The 19,476-nt window shown below is 34.6% G+C and overlaps 2 protein-coding genes across 2 annotated transcripts; one reads left to right on the forward strand and one right to left on the reverse strand.

Moving 5' to 3' along the window:
• Positions 1–5,790: 5,790 nt before the first annotated feature.
• LOC134258413 (dehydrogenase/reductase SDR family member 4-like) lies at positions 5,791–9,391 on the reverse strand. Its single transcript, XM_062740960.1, has 9 exons — positions 9,249–9,391; positions 8,671–8,848; positions 8,186–8,263; positions 7,887–7,910; positions 7,644–7,714; positions 7,476–7,527; positions 7,141–7,275; positions 6,402–6,463; positions 5,791–6,110 (listed from the first exon to the last, which is right to left on the reverse strand). The coding sequence occupies exons 1-9, from the start codon at positions 9,389–9,391 to the stop codon at positions 5,996–5,998; spliced, it is 858 nt and encodes a 285-aa protein (XP_062596944.1). The 3' UTR covers positions 5,791–5,995.
• Positions 9,392–9,509: 118 nt separating this feature from the next.
• On the forward strand, positions 9,510–17,629 carry LOC134258415 (thymidine kinase 2, mitochondrial-like). The gene is made up of 10 exons (XM_062740963.1): positions 9,510–9,627; positions 10,321–10,358; positions 13,822–13,896; positions 14,230–14,283; positions 14,522–14,611; positions 14,701–14,774; positions 15,563–15,651; positions 15,782–15,861; positions 15,987–16,067; positions 16,470–17,629. The coding sequence occupies exons 1-10, from the start codon at positions 9,534–9,536 to the stop codon at positions 16,551–16,553; spliced, it is 759 nt and encodes a 252-aa protein (XP_062596947.1). The 5' UTR covers positions 9,510–9,533; the 3' UTR covers positions 16,554–17,629.
• Positions 17,630–19,476: the final 1,847 nt, after the last annotated feature.

A 19,476-nucleotide genomic window follows, 5' to 3' on the forward strand; every position in this document is an offset into this window, starting at 1 on the left:
AATTCTCTACATATGGAACCTGGACTTCTATGGAATGACATAAGGCTTTGAAAGAATCTGAAGAAATAGAAGAATTTTGAATTTCAGAATTAGTAAGTCGGGAGAGTCCATCTGCATCCGAGTTGTTTCTGCCTGGTCTATACTAGATCTCTAGATCAAAGTTTGCTAAGGCGGCTAACCATCTGTGCCCTGTAGAATCTAATTTAGCAGAAGTTAGAATGTAAGTGAGTGGATTGTTATCTGTTAGTACTTTTGTCTTACTACCTAACAAATAATCCTTGAACTTGTCACACACCGCCCATTTTAAAGCTAAAAATTCTAATTTGTGGGCAGGGTAATTCTTCTCTGCTTTGGTAAGCCCTCTGCTTGCATAACTGATTACTCTCTTCTGTCCATTCTGTTCTTGATAAAGTACTGCCCCTAGTCCGTGATGGCTCGCATCAGTGTGGAGTTCAAACGGGATGTTGTAATCAGCATAGCCTAGGATCGGGGGTGATATCAATGCTTCTTTCAGATGGTCAAAAGCGTCTTGTTCTTCTGTGCCCCATCTCCACTTCCTCTTGGTTGAACTTTTCTTAACCGTTTTCTTGGTCTCTGTTGGGTTTGGCATTAACTGGCATAATGGCTTAGCGATCTTACTGAAGTTCTTAATAAATTTACGATAATAGCCAACAAATCCTAAGAACTTCCTAACTTCCTCTGGTGTTGTTGGGGTTGGCCAGTTGATAACTTTACTTGTTTTCTCTGGGTCTGTCTCGATGCCGTTGTTGGATACGATATGTCCTACATACTTTACTCGTTTCTGGAAGAATGTACATTTTTTCTGTGATAATTTCAGCCCTGCATCTCTCAGCTTGTCAAAAACTTGTTGTAGTCGATTCAGATGTTCTTCGAATGTCCTAGAGAAAATGATGATGTCGTCTAGAAATATAAAACAGATGTTCAGATGCAAATCACCGAGGCAGTCTTCCATTAGGCGTTGGTATGTTGCCGGGCTGTTCGATAATCCAAATGGCATTCGGTTGTATTCATAAAAACCTAGTGGGCCTACCGTAAATGCTGTTCTCTCTTTTTGACTTTCCTCGATTTCTATTTGGTGGTAACCCGATTTAGCGTCCAATACAGTAAAGTAAGAATTTCCCAATAAGCTGTCTAAAATATCTTCTATTCGGGGAAGGGCGTATGCATCTTTCTTTGTTTTGTTGTTAAGCTGTCTATAGTCTACGCACATCCTCAACTCTCCGTTCTTCTTTCTAACTAGTACAACGTTGCTGGAGAAGGGTGATTTGGATCGTCGTATCACTCCTGCTTCCATAAGTTGCTGTAGATGGTCTCTAACTTCTTTATACATGTTTGGTGGAATACGTCTGTGTCTTTGCTTGAATGGCATTTCATCTGTTAATTCTATTTTGTGTTTCACTGTCGTAACGTGCCCAATATCTGTATCTCCCTTCGAGAACATGTCCTTGTTTCTGTTGATCATTTCTTGAGCTTGTAAGTATTGGTCTCTGCTTAAATTATCCTCAGCAAGATTGAATGCTTCTTTCTCTAATGTACTCTCTGGTGTTGATTGCTCTGATAATTCTTGAATAGTTACTGGCTGAATTTCAGCTAAAATGGAATTCGGCTGAATCCTGACTGTTCTTGTTGTCACATTGCTGACTGCTACTGTCACTGGTTCTCGGGTCTGATAATCAAAGTCTATAATCTTTGGAATTATATCCAAGTCCTTTGGTATGGCTGATCTCTGAGTGGCCTGTATAAGAGCAACTGTCTGATGGTAGGGAACTATCTTATCAGCAAATCCCTCAATGGTCACTTCACAGTTTGGTGGGATAGTTACTGGCTCCCTCTCAGCAGATTTGATGACTCCTATCCTGTAGCCATTTTTGAGTAACTCTTTCTCTCGGACTGTCAAACATCTAAATGTTGAGTACCAAGTAGTGTGAAGATCTGTCTTCTGTAGGAACTGCTCACCATGAGTCTCCTTACAACCATCCATTATCATGTTAAGAATATTGGTCCCTAAGAGTACTGGAACATTCCTATGGTAGTTGGTATCATCTACGAGAAGAAAACATCCAGAATGCTCTGTATTATTTTCCAATCCTGGTGATGATATCTGTAAATCTACGACTCCTTTGTATGGTAAATGACTTCCATCTGCACACTGGAGTTGATATGTTTCTTGGATACTCTGAATATTGACATCTTGTAAAAATTCATCATAAAAGGACTGGCAAATTGTTGAAACTGTTGATCCAGTGTCCAACAAAGCATGTGTTTTAATACCATTTACAGTCAGCTCAACTTCTGTCGGATCTCCAATAATTCCTCTTTTGTGACGCTCTTTATTACTCTGGCCTACCGTCAGCGTCTCGAAGCAGGCCTGGTATAGTTTAAACGTCGGTGGTCCAGTTTGACTCTACATCCATAACTTAAATGTCCTAACTGACCACATCTGTAGCACACTATATCTCCTTCATCCTTGTTTCTATTCTGTGGGTCTACAGGTACTTGTTCAGACTCTGAATCATTACTATTGACTCCGTATCTGTCAATGTTTCTTTCTTCGTAATATCCTCTTCCTCTTGACACAAATCCTGAATACTGACCTCTTCCTCTAGATGCAAAGCCTGAATACTGACCTCTTCCTCTAGATGGAAAGCCTGAATACTGACCTCCTCCTCTAGATACATATCCTTGACCATATTGCCTTGTCACAGAAGGCTGCATCTGATACTTACTTCTAACGTCATTTATATCATCCTTCATTTGGTTCATCTTTGTGTCCATCTTCTGAATCATGGCTTTCAGCTCATCCATTTGTGTGTTACTTGCAGTTGTTTGTTGTATTGTAGCTTTCTTTCCCTCTTTTCTTCTCAACTTATCCTGTTCGACTTTCCTTATCGCCTTTCTAAGCTCGTTAAAATCTGTACATTGTTTAAAAATATGCCCTGTAATGTCTTTCAAGTTTTCTGTGAGCCCATTCCAAAACATGTTTCTTAACATCTGATCTGTTTTTGTTGGTGAAATTTCTCCATTCTGTATCACTTTGTTCAATAGATCTTCCAGACGACAACTCCATTCAGAAACATCCTCATTTTCCTTTTGTGTTGCACTATAAAACTGGGAAAGTAGATTTTCATCATCATCCACAGTACCGTATACACTATCAAATCTGTGTAGGATATCTACAATGTGTGCATCTGTTCCCAGCCTCATCAGAACTCGAGCTGCACTTCCTCTCAGTGAGCGTCTTATACTCTGTAGTAGAGTTGAGTCCTTTACATCATCTTTCCTCAAACATTCAACCTCGTAGCCCCACGTTGGGCGCCATTTTTTGTAACCGGTTCTTGGTTTGATAAAACAACAAGATGGTTCTCTCGGGTGTGGATCCAATTTATTTTGGTATAGGTTCAAATCAGATAAGATCAGATAAGATTCAACCCTACAATAACAGTAACATGTAAGCACATACACACACAAAGCAATACAAAGACAATACATACAGATAATCACAACTTTAACACAATCATTTATAGTTCACTTACATTTATACCGTTTAAAATTATTAGGTCACACTTCACTCAGTTTAGTTATCTTTTTAAACCATTAAACTTTACTTCTAATTCATAGAAATAACTTATAAACAATATTTACATTAATCAATCTGATCAATACACAAACACATACCCATTTATGGAATAAGGTGAATTCCTAACTCCTAGCTAAACCTCACTTCAAATATATCTGACCTAATTAACAATACGTAAAATTATAACAAACTCTCAAATCCTTTATTTAGGATGCAAGAATAGATTAAAATAGTTAACTTGCTTTTTATAGATCTTTACCAATCTTTATATACATTCCTTACACACACTCACACTTTATTTAGCAAGTTTAGATTAAAATGATCGAATTAAAATGAATTATTTAGATTTCTCATTCATTAAGAAATTATTTAGATACTTATTTAGTAGTTTAATTATTTATTAAATTACTCACAGGAATAAGGGTGGTGTCTCCAACACTTAAACATAGGTAATTTCACTATACACAGGTACACCCTTCAGAAACCAGTTCTCATAATAAAGGAAATCATTCTAGTAATTCCCGCCAATTCTACCTTAGAACCAATCAACCACACTGACCAATAGAAATCAATGTCCCACTACATAATGGAATAACCCATTCACAACATTACCTGGTAGTCTACCTGGAATACAACATTAACTAAATAGGGGTGTTTAGGTTTATAAACAGACACTGAACAAGACAACATAGAGTGTTAGTAAATCGCATTGCGCAGTGCTGAATGAATGAGTGAATGACTGAATGAATAAAAATAAAGAATGAGAATAATGTGTACAATTTAAAATACATACCTTAAAAATATAAAAAGCACATTAACACTTGTCTCTAGGTGAGGCATACTAAATCTCTTTCATTATTTATGCTTGTCACTATAGGTGAGGCATACTGAATCTCTTTCACTATTATTAAATGCTTGTCTCTAGGTGAGGCGTACTAAATCACTATTAATCCTTGTCTCTAGGTGTGACATACTAAATATCTATTACTATTAAGACTTGTCTCTAGGTGAGGCATACTAAAAACCTTTCACTAGGACATGTTGTATCTCATGTCCCTGCCTTTACAAACACAGTGTATTAATATTTGTATTAATATGATTTATATTGATATATGCTTTGTAAGTGAAATGAAAAAATAAGTCTAGAAAGTTTTAAGTCAAGTTTTCCCACTCAAACTCTGCTATCGATAATGTCCCGTAAGTAAGCTTTTATCTCACATCCCTGTGGAATAAAGGTTCCCTCAAGTGACAATTATAGAAAAATACAACAGATATATAGCATTTTTCATCCTATGTTTATTAGATGCACATATTATATAACTTTGTGAAATCCAGTAATCTGATTGGTCAATATGAAGTAATTATTTTTTAATAACGACCGCTGAAAGCGAATAATGACTCGCACGAGCTGCCTCGTTTTCACTTTCGCTTTAGACAAACATGGAAGTTCGCAAGTTTGCAAGTTGTAGGTGAGGAAAATTTAAAATATATAGTGAAGAACTCTGAGACTGAGAATACAAAACAATTACAAGGATATCTGTGAACATTTTTCGGGAATACTTAGCACACACCATTTCATGGTTGATATCGACTTTTCCACTCGGCGAGCAGAGTTTTGACGCTGTTTCCGCGATTACGGAGACTAAAGAAAATAAAGACTAGCGTGCCATGTATTGTATCTTATCGTAGAAGAAATACGTATTTATATTTTGTCAGTGCATATAATTTCCTCTGCAAGTGTAAACGAGTTCGATTCACAATCTGGGGGAGGGGGTACTCTGTGTTATTCGGAGATAGATAGGCCTATTTTGCGTTATTATCATGCTATGGCGGGTTAATATTTATTCCCGAAACAAGTTCCTCTGAGTAAGATTCAATAAATTCTGAAACATTTACATTCAACTCATTTATGGTTAATACTATCTCTGTAAACATTAGGAAGATATACATTGTATCAATAAATTTGGGAAAATATTATTTATATAATATAATAAATATGGACTCAATGCACGGTCAATATGCATTTATAATGACCCAGGCTGACAGATATTGACCTCAGATACATGGAGTATATCGACCTCGGGCTAGCGCCCTCGGTCGATATACACCATGTATCTGAGGTCAATATCTGTCATCCTGGGTCATTATAAATACATATTGACCTACATTGAGTCCATATTTGTATAATAATACATCCACTCAGTATGAGATGATTACAAATAATGCATTGATATCACAGATTATAGCATAAAATGTCTTATAAAGGCATACACATAGCCTCTCTCTCTCTCTGATTGGTCACATGATGTGGTAGACACGCCCACTACAGTCCAGCATCCACACCCAAAATCATAGCCTCTCTCTCTGATTGGTCACATGATGTGGTAGATACACCCACTAGAGCCTAGCATCCACACCCCCCGTTACTAGAATGGTTTCTCCGGTAATGTAGGAAGCATCATCTGATACCAGAAAAGACACCGTCCCAGCACACTCTTTTGGCTCTCCAAATCTAATTTTAATGAAGGATATATGAAGTTTCATGACTAATAACAGAATAAAACATGATTATACCTAAATCAAGTAAACTTTCAGCTACTCTTTTCACCAGGAATTATAGATTACCGTTAGTAATGAAATTAAAATTTTGTTTATTCACACTTCTTTGACACTCACCCTAGCTTTCACTGAATATTCATAATTTTCCTAAGTTCAATCCATTACAAAATTGTACACAAACCAGCAATGACGCTGTGTCTTGTCCCTTACATGAGATAAAAGAACTTGGAAAGATAAGTCTTACCTTTTCATTGGTGTCATATTTTTGGCCATTTGACTGACAGGGCTTTCCTCATCCTTCCACAACTGTTAAAATAATCCATTTACTTAGCATCATTTCTAATTACAAAATGCAAATTAATTACTCTGAATCAAACACACTGTATGCTTTGTTGACTAGAGATTAATCCTACAGTGTCTAAAGGACATGATGAGAGGGTAACCTGAACTAGAAACATGCAAAACAGACTTTTTCATTTTGCTTTTTAGGGTGCAATTTGTCTTTTTTTTATCCTTTTACCAAATCCTTTAACAAATTTTAAGTTTGATGTCTAGGACTGTTTATCTGCCGCAAAAGTTTGAAGTGTATAATCAAGGTTGTCCCCAAGACCCGTGGGATAGAGAGTTCCCTGCCTGTGATGTCATAATCCCCTGGTTATTATGGTTCTCCCCTTCAACTCTCATTAGGGGGGACTCCAGACAACCTTCATCTTTTTGATTTCTGCTATTTTAATTCTAAGGGACAACCCTGATTGTAATTTTAACAGCTCGTAAAATTCTTCTTCTTCTGATCGATTCCAAATAATTCAAAATTCTCATGCAGCCCAGTACCGGGGTCATAATCTTTAGCTGTTATACTTTTCTATGCTATGTCTCAGGAAAGCAAATGAATAGAGATGAAGTACAACTGAGATACCAGTATATAAAGTATACCAATTGATAAAGTAACCACGTGTATTGACGGGAAAAAGAGCAGTATTTACCTGTTCACTGAATCTGGTTTTGATAACACCAGGGGCGATTCCATTGACCCTAATATTCCTCGTTGAACACTCATGAACCAATGCCTTTGTCAGTCCAAGTAAGGCTGTCTTGCTGACTGAATAAGCACCAATAACCTTAAGGAAAGCCTCTTAAAATAAGTCTAAAATAATATCTAGAATGTACACAGGTGTGTTTTGAGACTATGAAACCATTTCATCCCCTGATAACATCAGAGGACAATCAGTTACTTTAGTGTGCTGATGCATGCTTAGTATTTTTACTTGTATTTGAGATTTCTAAACACAACAACTGGAATTTAAAACACACAACTTACGGGTGATGGTTGATATCCTCCTATAGAACTAACAATCACAATGGATCCCCCTCTGCAATTCACAACAATAATTTACATCTAATATGAATAAAATTTCAAATTCTCTCATTAAATAACTTAAAGGTTCCTTCACTCTTAAAACTACTGTATAAAGTTAACTATGCTTACCCACGCTTTTCCATATGAGGTATTATTTCCTTACATAACAGAAACGTAGCCTTTACATTAGTTTCAAAAATCTGAAATAAGAATTGAAGAAAGCTAGGTGACAGAAAAAATACATCAATTTAGCTGTGTGTTTAATGATGGTGTTCTCACCATGGAATAAATATTTTTAATGATGTCATGTATTTTGTATTAATGATGGTTCTTTTTTCCTTACAAATAATAAGGTTGCTCATTAATATTTACCTTATCCCAGGCTTCTTCAGAGCACTGAAAAATTATGACAGGAAATAAGAAAGCATTTATTTAAACAGAATTTTGATTCTTCCTACATCAGTTGGGAAAGCTATTATACTGAATCACATTTTATTTTCATCGCTTTCCTTCAAATCTCTATTCGCTGTAAATCAATTAATCTAGTCAAAATTGATTCATCATATTTTTTTTACTCTGAAATTCTATTGCAGCTATAAGAATTTTGAGCAAATCAAAAATCGGGCTTCAATCAGATTGACTTTAAACTTGTTAAACATTTATCTACTTACTGACAGTAGTGGACCAAAATGTGGATTTGCAGCAGCATTGGAAACAAATATGTCAATACCTCCAAAATCATCCAATGTCTGAAATAATTTTATTCAAATACTTCATATGAATTGATAAAATACTGTAAAAGTACTTCTTTCCATGGGGTAAAAATTCTGCAGAATCAGGATTTCTGTTTCATCACAGTGGGTTAGAAAATTACATGGATTTCTTAGGTTCCTCTATTTGCCTTATATACTTCAGGTATGCTGGCAAAAAATTTCCTGGAAAAGTTGTGATCATGTACATAGTGTAAATACCCACAGAAAAAAGTACTTCTTCAGTACTTATTTTAAAATGCCTTTCTTACTTCTTTGTCTTTTTTTTTTCACAGTGAGCTTCTATCCCACTTATTAAAAGGGAGCAGCATGAGATCTTTAAGATTAATTCTACAGGACCTTAAGGTGATCAGATAGAGAATACCCCTACAGACAGGGCACCTCACCTTCTGTATCATTTTTGCTCTGTCCTCTCGCTTTGCTACATGACACACCAATCCTGAGGCCTCGATCCCGAGGGATTTCAGTTTCTGAAGGCTGCTGTCTACGTTCTTCTGTTTTCTGCTGCTGATCATCACTTTAGCTCCATCTTGTCCAAGTCTCTCTGCTATGGAGTACCCAATTCTGAAATATATTCAGCAAACATACAAAATTATACCATGTACTGTATAGCTCTTCTTCTCATGCAAGTCTCTCAGCTATGGAGTGTCCAATTAAATTCTGAAAGAGATTCAGCAGCCTAATATGCAGAAATTACCCTCAATGTAGATTGAATAATGAATAACTTGAATTACTTGCTCATTTGGGACATAGGGAGCATCAAGAAAATGAAAATTGCTAAAAGCGGATTTCTAAATAAAGGTAAAATGAGTAAATGGTCACAGGGAAGCTAGGTCAAGGTCAAAAATGTATGAAATGGTAAGTGTGAGTCTATGATAAAATATAAATTTCAGCTTCTTTGAAATCTGTGTTTAAATGAGGAATAGTAGGCCTATGATTAAATTTTTTGCTGTTTTATATTTACCCATCTGTGGAGGCCGTAATTATGGCTACTTTTCCTGCCAGTTGCTTTGTCGAAGAAGAAGAACTCATCATCCTTACTGACTGTCCCACCTGCTGCAAAGGTAGCTGAGAGATCAGACGAAATATCATCCTCGTTTGTGACATTTAAAACCGAAAGTAGTAGAAAACCTCCGAAGATATACGAACGGCAAGTCAGCTCGGTATCCTCGTTTTGGTTGGTTGGTATTTTTATCCAATGACGTAGATTTCGCGGTGAATCGTCAGCAAGAAACACAAACAACAAGCCATGCCTTTGTGGTGTCTGAGATTGTTTAGTCGCAGTGTCTTTGTGAATCTCAGAAACAATAAAATGCACACATCTGTGAGTAATGGTCATCATGGTAAGTAAGGAGCACGGGCACTGGTCGATGTGCATGTTTTATGTACACACGTCATGATACACGCAATACCAGTTATTATATAGGCCTAATTTTAAAGCTAACTTATGCAATGCTCATGCCAGTCATGGAAAGAAGTTTTTAGGCTTTATCTTTCCAAAAAGTTGGTCGCAGCATTAACTGATTGCATTTAATTTTTGTGCTCTGCATATATTTTATATCTAGGTACAAGTTGTTTTGTTTAGCATGTTTAGCTATTAATCATCATCTTAATTTAGGCTTTTAAAATTCATGAGCATGCATTTTTCAGACTTAAAAAAATCATTTAATTGACTAGCTCAGTTACAAAAAAGACATGTTTAGAACAATATAACATTTGCCTAGGAATGCCTATACTAGATTGTGAGGTGGACTTAAGCTAACATGTAACTTTTTGTAAAGTATGTATATATACGTACCATTTAAACTCTGCCTTAACTCATAGCATATTTGATGTATTCCTTTTAGACAGGATTATTGTTAAAATGATTTATGTCAATTACTAATTGTATAATTGTTTTGCTATTCATTGGCTTATCTTTTCCTTATTATTATAACAATCTAATACTTGTCTGTTATGGGCTCTAAATTAGTAATAAAATGTTCTGTTCTGTTCTGTTCATATGATCAAAGAACAGTCTATATTTTGTCTTGTAGTTGTTGGAAGTAATGGGAAGCACAAAGAAAGTTTTACAGTAAGTTTAATGTAGTCTGACAATACATGTCAGCTTCTCTTTCCCCACAACTGTAATTATGTAATAAGGCCATTCCAAGTTTTTTCTATGTTTAGCATCCGCGTGCGTCTTGGTTTTTGACACCGCATGACAGAAAAAACAAACAGAATCAGGAGTCTGAAAATTAATTATTCAGGTCAAAATTTGTGATTTCCAGCAATGTCTCTAAATATTTGTATAATATTTCATTATTGGAATAGTTTCAGTATTTAATACCTTGATTTTGCTGAAGAAAATAATTTTCTTTATGAAAAAGAAATAAATGAAATCATATCTTTTGAATTACGTCATTCTTATTACTATAAAATATGTGTTTTATTTTTTTGACTTGTGTGTTTTTTGCGAATAGGTAGCTAGGTTTTTGAAAGATGGGTGGACGCTAAACAGAGAAAAAACTTGGAATGGCCTTACGCACTGCATGCTGCAACCAGGGCACAGATACTTTTTTCTGAAATAATTTTTTTTACCAATAGCATATAATAATAGCATTTATTATATACCTAATGTGTATCACTCAATTTTACTGTAGAATTAACGGAATCACGTGACGTCATGATCCGATTTTCCGGATCACCACACGGTGGTTTTCTGAATCCATATCACCACTCTCTGAAACTGATGACGTAGTACACAAAAACATGACGTTATTTTTCTTGCGCGTTAAAAAGTCCCTTGTTCATGTGTTGTTATTTTGCTTTGTTTTATCGATGAATGTTATACAATTTTTTAAAAAAATTTTCTCTTGTAATATTTTTCTAGTTATTAGGGGGTATATAATAAATTCATCATCATAACAGTAACTTGTCTTGAAGAGCCGTAAGTAATCGTTGCACAAGAAAGTTTTACAGTAAGTATAATGTAGTCATACGACACTTCGCGTCTCGTTAGATCTGTAATTATGTAATTACCGCTGCATGCTGCAACCAGGATACAGATACCCTTCAGATCAAGTTACTGTTATAATAATATATATAGCTAGATGTGTTTCTCATTGCTAGGGCAACAAGTGGTCGAGCCTCCAACTTTTCTCCAGAACAAATGTTGTATCATATCCCATTAAATACATTATACGTACAGAAATGAATGTATTTCATTATTTAAGTTCACAATTGCCACAGTCTATCAACATAGATCATGATTTATATTAAATTTTTTTAGGTCACCTGAGTCAAAACCTATTGTCTGTCGTCTGTCGTTGTGTCGTGTGTCATGTGTGTTAACATTTGAACATTTTCATCTTCTTCTCTGAAACCACTAAACCAATTTCAACCAAATTTGGCACACAGCATCTATGGGTGAAGGGGAACAAAAATTGTTGAATTTCAAGGTCCCCACGCCCTTTTCCTGAGGGGTGGGGCCAAAATTTGTTAAAAATTAGTGGCAATTTTTAAAAATCTTCTTCTTTCTCCTGGACATCAAGCAGGCTAACTGTTGACATGAATGTAATAAGCATTGAGTAGTGTACCAAAATTGTGAAATTCATGACCCAGGGTCAGGGGTTCTAGTGCTAGGGTGGGGCTAAATAGGTTATATAGTGAATAATGCATTACTTCTTTAAAAATCTTCTTCTCAGCTCACTGGGTATTAAATAAACTAACTAAGTACATAGTTATGTACAGAAAGAAGTTTGTTCCAAAATTGTGAATTTCTTGGCCCCAGGGTCAGGGGCTGGTGTTATGGCGGGGCTCCCAATTGATTATATAGTGAAAATAAATTGATTTGCATCTCTAAAAAATCTTCTTCTCCAGAACCACTGGGCCAGTAAATAAACTAACTAAGTACTTAGTTATGATCCTCAAGAGTGCCTAGATTCAAATTTGTGAATTTCATGGCCCCAGGGTCAAGGGTTCTGGTGTTAGGGCGGGGCTCTAGTTGATTATATAGTGAATAATAAAAAAATTCTGAAAATCTTCTTCTCTGCTCTGGGGTATTAAATAAACTAACTATGTAAATAGTTATGATCAAGAGTGCCTCTTTCAAATTTGTGAATTTCATGGCCCCAGGGTCAGGGGTCCTGGTGTTAGGGCTGGCTCTATTGATTATATAGTGAATATATGCAAAAATCTTTAAAAATCTTCTTCTCTGCTCCTGGATATTAAATAAACTAACTATGTACATATTATGATGAGCAAGTGTCTTCCAAATTTGTGAATTTCATGCCCCAGGGTCAGGGTGTTCCCAGTGCTATGGCGGGGCTATATAATTTTCAGTGAATAATGCATATTTTTTAAAAAAAATTCTTCTGAACCATCCCAGTATTAAATAAACTAATGTACATAGTTATAATGAGCAAGTAGTGCCTCTTCCAAATATGTTAATTTCATGGCCCCTATGTCAGGGGGGGCTATTTGGTGTAAGGAGAGGGAGGCTAGGAATATATATAAATTCTTTGAAAATCTTTTCCTTTGCTCCTGGGTATTATGCCAATGATCTAAGTATATATATATATTTATGATGAGGAAAGTTGCATTGCAAAATGGTTAATTTCATGACCCCCGGGGTCAAGGGTATGGGGCCAAAATGGGGGACCCAAGTTTTACATAGTAATATATAGGAAAATGCTTTGAAATTTACTCATTAGTATTAATCAACCAGGAAATATTTGTGAAATAACATTTATGATCATAAAATTTGTGAAATATGACCCCTGTGGCTATGGTCTGGGATGGGGTGCCCAAGTTTTACATAGGGATATATAGGGAAACATTTTTCTTCTTTTCAAGTACTTCAAAGCTATGATAGTGATATTTATATGGAATCATCCTCAGGTAGTGTAGCATTGCTAAGTTTGTATAAATGATAAGAAGTGCCTCTTTGCAAAATTGTGAATTTCATGGATCCTCTGAGGTTTAAAACACAAACCAAATTCAATTGTTGGAAAGTTGTTACATGAAACTCAGGTGACCTATAGATCTTGATTATTAAATGTTTTCTAGAGAATCTCTGTTAAAAAAGCTGTTAAAAATCAGCAAAACTTTTACATGTTATATATATAAAAGAGAAAAGTCATTTGAAACAGAAAAAGAGAGAAACCAAGAAAAAAAAATTACACCCTCCCATGGGATTCAAACCCCCAACAGTAGGACAAATTTTGGATTTGTCATATCTTTGCAATAAATGCATGCATCAAAATATTTTAACAAAATTAGAATTCTTAGAAGTCACTCTATAAACCTTGTAAATCTGAAAGAAAAATTTTGAAAAACAATAAAGTTAATTTTTTTTTTACTTATTTGAATAGCAGACGGAAAACAATTTACATGTAGTTGGAAGACTAGCTTTGATAGTGTTATTACTATACTATATAAGTCTAAAGGTTAAAAAATATACAGAAAAAATGCTTGTGAACCAGGGCATAAAATTATCAATTAATTCAAATGAATTAAAATTCATTGAACTTTAATTTATACATCAATATTTACAGGTCATTGTGGAGGGAAACATAGCCAGTGGAAAGACTACATTTCTAGAACATTTCAAGAAAAACAAAAGTGTTGAGGTAAGTTTATTCATTTATATAGCATAATGATATGGAGACCCTAATAAATATTTCATTATGTTTTCATTTTTCTCTTTCAAATGTCTGAATATGCTGTTATATAAGAAGATGTGCAAAGTATTCTCTCTAAAAAAAAAAAAGGGAAAGAAATAACATTGGCCCGTCCAAAAAAATAATTGCCCCCTCCATTAGCTTGGTGAAGTAGAGCTCTTCATTGAAAAGTGTCAGTTAAAGGTTTCTATTTTTGCATGTACTTTATTCATTCAGATTTGTATTTTCGTGGTTCAGAGCTTTGTTCAGTGATTATGTTCCCCTGTTTTATGTCATTGGTAGATTTGTGAAGAGCCCGTGAAGAAGTGGAGAGATGTCAATGGATATAATGCTCTGGTGTGTGATATAGTGAAAACAATTATTTTCTCTTTCCTTAACTATTCAAAACTTAATTAACATTAAAGCTGTTTTTTTATTGATGTTTAATAGTAAATTTTGAAAAGAATTTATACACAAAAAGTCACACACACTGTGCTTCATGTCTGTTTCAATAATAATATATTTTTAAAGTCTAAATAACAGCTAGATGCAATATGAACAGCTATTAAAAGTGTATGTGTTTTAATTTGTGCAGGCTAAAATGTATGAAGACCCGAGTCGTTGGGCATTAACATTACAAACCTATGTACAGCTGACCATGCTTGAGCAACACCAGAAAGAAACGGTTAGCTTGATCAAAAATCTTACTTAATTGATATATTAATATATTTATATACTCTGATTTTCAATAAAAAAAATTGTTTATTTAAATAGGACAAGCCAGTAAAATTGATGGAACGTTCTATATACAGTGCAAAGTATTGCTTTGTGGAGAATCTTTATAATAGGTAAGAGTGATAAAAGATTTACCCATGATAATCATTACCATACAATATACCTTGTGCTATGGGTTATGATTAAAGAAGTTTTTAAATATTTGAAGAAAAAATTTTATTTTCAAAATTCAATGAATGCAAGACATACTAGTATACATATAATAAAAATGTACTATTTGTTTACAAAGCAAGTTTTTTAATAAAGATTTATAAAGTAAAGGTATCCTGTACCTTTTAATTTACAGTATATTTGTATCGACTTTGAAAATAGCCCCCCAAAATGAAAATGTAATAAAAACTGTTAGGGTTGGAGGGTAAAATTCAGTATATTGTAACAGTTGCCATTACCTCTACTTTTTATAAATATGATGCCTTTTGCCACTGAGCTTTTAATTTTCAATGATGTGATGCGATTGATTTTTTCCCTCTGCTGTTATGAACTTTTGTTTTAAACAGTGGTATGTTGCCATTGAACTTAGGTTTTAGCTTTTTATTGCAATTTTCAATGGTATTATGTGATTTTTGAACATTGTTTATCATACCGAAACAAGCAAAACCTTAAACTGATTCGGCACCACTCTCAAATTTAACAGTAGTATGATGTTTTATGAACAGGGTATTGTGTCTACTAAGTTTTCTTAAACGAACGATGGTTTTATATTTACAGTGAAATATGATGCCATGATAACCTAGAACCTAACGCGTTGTGGTTTTATATTAACAGATGTCAACTTTGCCCTTTGATTTATTTAGAGTAGTATGCTGTCATTGAACTTTGAACTTTGGTTTTATATTTACAGTGGTATGATGCCAGGCCTTGATTATACTGTGTTAACAGAGTGGTTTAATTGGATCATTAAAAATAACCAATGTAAAGTCGACCTGATAGGTAAGACATTCCTTATACTAATCATGAAAGAGCAACTTTAAAAAGTTGAAGATTTAAGAAATTTTTTTCATGATACACAGTTAAACATCAAGGAATGTAGATAGTGTAACATTTGCTATATGTTTTTCAGTTTATTTACAAGCTAAGCCAGAGACAGTGTTTAGAAGAATCCAGGAGAGAAACAGGAAAGAAGAAACTAATATCACACTGGTAAATGCACAACATATTTGTACACATAAAGCTAAAGTTGAATACCACACTGGTAAATTTACTTGTACACATAAAACTGATGTTGAGTTTGACACTGATAAATTGACTTTCTTACATGTGCTTAGGATTATCTGAAGACATTGCATGAATTACACGAAGAGTGGTTGGTCAAAGGAACTAAATTTCCCCTCCCTGCCAGAGTTTTGGTACGCAAGTCAAATACAGTGAAACCTGTCTAATCAGACGCGCACTAGGACACAGACTTTGTGTCACAATAGACAGGGTGTCGGATTGCAGAGTGTTAAAAACATGGAAAATAGTCAAATGGGAAAGAAATTTACTGTCGTAATATTCAAAGTGTGTTGGATAATTCAGGTGTCAGATTAGACAGTTTTCACTGTAATTTTAAACACATATCACAGTCTGATTGTTTGTAATTTCCAGACTTTTAACTTTAAAATCAAGTGAAAAAATTATTCTTTTTATTTTTGCAATTCAAGATTTTATGAAAAGTTTGAGAAGATTTGGTCAAATTGAAGTTTAGAGACCTATTAATATTAGAAGGCTAAATGTAACCTTTACTGTTAATTTTTACACCTTCATTACAGGTAATACCTGCTGACAAGGACTTGGAGGAAATGCACCAGATTTATAATCAAAAAGAAAAAGAAATTTTATGTGGTGTGTCCTGAGGTTGTGCTTTATAGAGTGTATACAAGGACTTAGGTTATGGGTCCCCTTCCTGTGGGGTTCAGTAAGATATAACTCTCATACTGCCTGTGAAAGGAATGGCAAAGGAATGCTGTCTACCTCACTATTGACACAAAACTTTGATGTTAGGATTTTTTATGTCATGAAGTTAAAAGATGTAAATTGTTCTCTGATTGATAAGTCAGTGGAAATGGAGAAAATTTGATCAAAGAAATCCACTCTTGAACAAAACTGCCCTCATATTTGAACATTGTTAGATTGGAAAAGAAAAAGAATAGGGTAAACACTATTACAAGTGATCAAATTTACTCAAACCCTATAATACATAATTTCAGTCTCTGATATATTTCATATACATGATGTACATGAAGATTTAATGATCTGTAGATTTGATGTTGCAGTTCAAAGTTAGAACTATTTCTGTCTTCTGTAGTAGTACATTCAGAAGATGAAAAAAAGAAATATGAATTGTTTTGTTATTATTTCCATAATATTATCTTAGCTTTGTTCACCTTTTTCTGTTCATTATTATTAATTATTTTACAATCTAATTCACTTTTCAGTTGTAACATGTAGACATGTCTTAGCTTCGGATTGTATATTATCTACAGTTTATGTTCACTATTATTTAGAGATATAGCTCTGAAATTTTACAAAGGACAAAATGTGTTCATCTTATACATGTGTATGTTTTTTTTCAATATATATTTACAATTTGCATTGTTCAATATATTTGAAATTTGCATTGTTAGTGTCTACTTTACAGGTTTTTTTTATGATAAGGCATTAAATCTGAAAGGAAAATAAATCCATTTTCTGTACTAGTTGTATATGATATGTACATTAATTACCACATTTATTAGTTTTTATATGATATATGTTGTTATTTTTTAAGTATGCCTTTTAGTACATACATGTATATGGTAGAAATTATGAAATAATAAGCAATTGTTTTGTTGAAATGACTGCCACTGATAAATAATAATCTCCCATGATTTTATTAGTTATCCAGGTTCAATCAAGGGTGTACGGGGATTTACCGTGGGTTGTATTCCATACACCCTTCGGCCTTCGGCCTCAGGGTGTATGGAATCCCCGTACACCCTTGATTGAACCTGGATAACGAATTTATTTCCTTCGTACCCATAAAAATGCTTTGTAAACATCAAAGTGTGTCTCAATCTATCGATTAGATAACTACGTACTACAATGCATCGTAACGTCACGTTATTTGGTATTTATCATAGAGAATGTATGCATTGTGACGTCACGTTTTATTTACACCCGGCTCAAGTCGGGTGCACGGATATTTACACCCGACTTTGTAACGAATCAAAGCTCGTGTTACAAGCTAGATAGGAAATAAGTAATTGGATATGATTTTTATCCAAGAAGTTGTGTTTTTTATCCCTGAGCCTCGGTAATTTACTTTTGATTTACAGAATTATTTCAAATGGTGTTGAATTCTCTCACTTGCTTCCCAGAATTTAGTTAGAATAATCTAACTGTGTCTCGGTACAAGCCCTCACCACAGTTATCGTTAAACCGGGTCCATAGGACATTTATCATTTTAACGATGGAACATTCTATCTACCCAGAATTATTTGAAATTTAAAGGTCCCTTGTTTTAAAATAATGTATTAGCAATAAATCAAATTGATTCTCTGTTTTACAAACTGTTTATAAGAGCTATTTGAAAACATATATATGTCAAGATGTCAATGTAACATTTTAGAAGGAAATTAAAAGAGAACATGAAAAATGTTTTTTGTTTCTTTTTCTACCCTATTGTGGCCCATTGGTAGGTCATTTTGATTTATGACTGCATTGTAGTCCATTGGTAGGTCATTTTGATGTATGACTGCATTGTAGTCCATTGGTAGGTCATTTTGATGTATGACTGCATTGTAGTCCATTGATAGGTCATTTTGACTTATGACTGCATTGTAGTCCATTGGTAGGTCATTTTGTTGTATGACTGCATTGTAGTCCATTGGTAGGTCATTCTGATGTATGACTGCATTGTGCATTGTAGTTCATTGGTAGGTCATTCTGATTTATGACTGCATTGTAGTCCATTGGTAGGTCATTTTGATGTTTGACTGCATTGTAGTCCATTGGTAGGTCATTTTGACTTATGACTGCATTGTGGTGCATTGGTAGGTCATTTTGATGTATGACTGCATTGTGGTGCATTGGTAGGTCATTTTGATGTATGACTGCATTGTGGTGCATTGGTAGGTCATTTTGATGTATGACTGCATTGTGGTCCATTGATAGGTCATTTTGATGCATGACTGCATTGTGGTTCATTGATGGGTCATTTTAATGGATGACTGTATTGTAGTCCATTGATAGGTCATTTTGATGCATGACCGCATTGTGGCCCATTGATAGGTCATTTTGATGCATGACTGCATTGTGACCCATCGGTAGGTCATTTTGATGTATGACTGCATTGTAGTCCATCGGTAGGTCATTTTGATGTATGACTGCTTTGTAGTCCATTGATAGGTTATTTTGATGTATGACTGCATTGTAGTCCATTGGTAGGTCATTTTGATGTATGACAGCATTGTGACCCATTGGTAGGTCATTCAGTGGTAGTATAATACTGCATTGTGGCCCATTGGTAGGTCAGATTGACTATTGGTTTCATTGGTAGGTCAGAATTACCTGACTGCATTGTGGCCCATTGGTAAGTCAGATTGACTAATGGTTTCATTGGTAGGTCAGAATTACCTCTGACTGCATTGTGGCCCATTGGTAGGTCAGATTAACTAATGGTTTCATTGTAGGTCAGAATTACCTGACTGCATTATTGCTCATTGGTAGGTCAGATTGACTAATGGTTTCATTGTAGGTCAGAATTACCTGACTGCATTGTGGCCCATTGGTAAGTCA

This window comes from Saccostrea cucullata, unplaced genomic scaffold, assembly GCF_032062105.1.
Source record: "Saccostrea cucullata isolate Sc308-1 unplaced genomic scaffold, CSIRO_AGI_Scuc_v1 ctg4, whole genome shotgun sequence".
Taxonomy (NCBI): domain Eukaryota; kingdom Metazoa; phylum Mollusca; class Bivalvia; order Ostreida; family Ostreidae; genus Saccostrea; species Saccostrea cuccullata.

Coding starts and splice junctions, on each gene's coding strand:
- LOC134258415 (XM_062740963.1), top strand. CDS start 9,534: ATGCCTTTGTGGTGTCTGAGATTGTTTAGTCGCAGTGTCTTTGTGAAT. Junction 15,862..15,986: donor AAGAAACTAATATCACACTG/GTAAATGCACAA, acceptor ACATGTGCTTAG/GATTATCTGAAGACATTGCA. Junction 16,068..16,469: donor CCCTCCCTGCCAGAGTTTTG/GTACGCAAGTCA, acceptor CCTTCATTACAG/GTAATACCTGCTGACAAGGA.
- LOC134258413 (XM_062740960.1), bottom strand. CDS start 9,391: ATGTCACAAACGAGGATGATATTTCGTCTGATCTCTCAGCTACCTTTG. Junction 7,715..7,886: donor CTGAAGAAGCCTGGGATAAG/GTAAATATTAAT, acceptor TTCTTATTTCAG/ATTTTTGAAACTAATGTAAA. Junction 7,276..7,475: donor GAGGATATCAACCATCACCC/GTAAGTTGTGTG, acceptor GCTTTCCTTAAG/GTTATTGGTGCTTATTCAGT.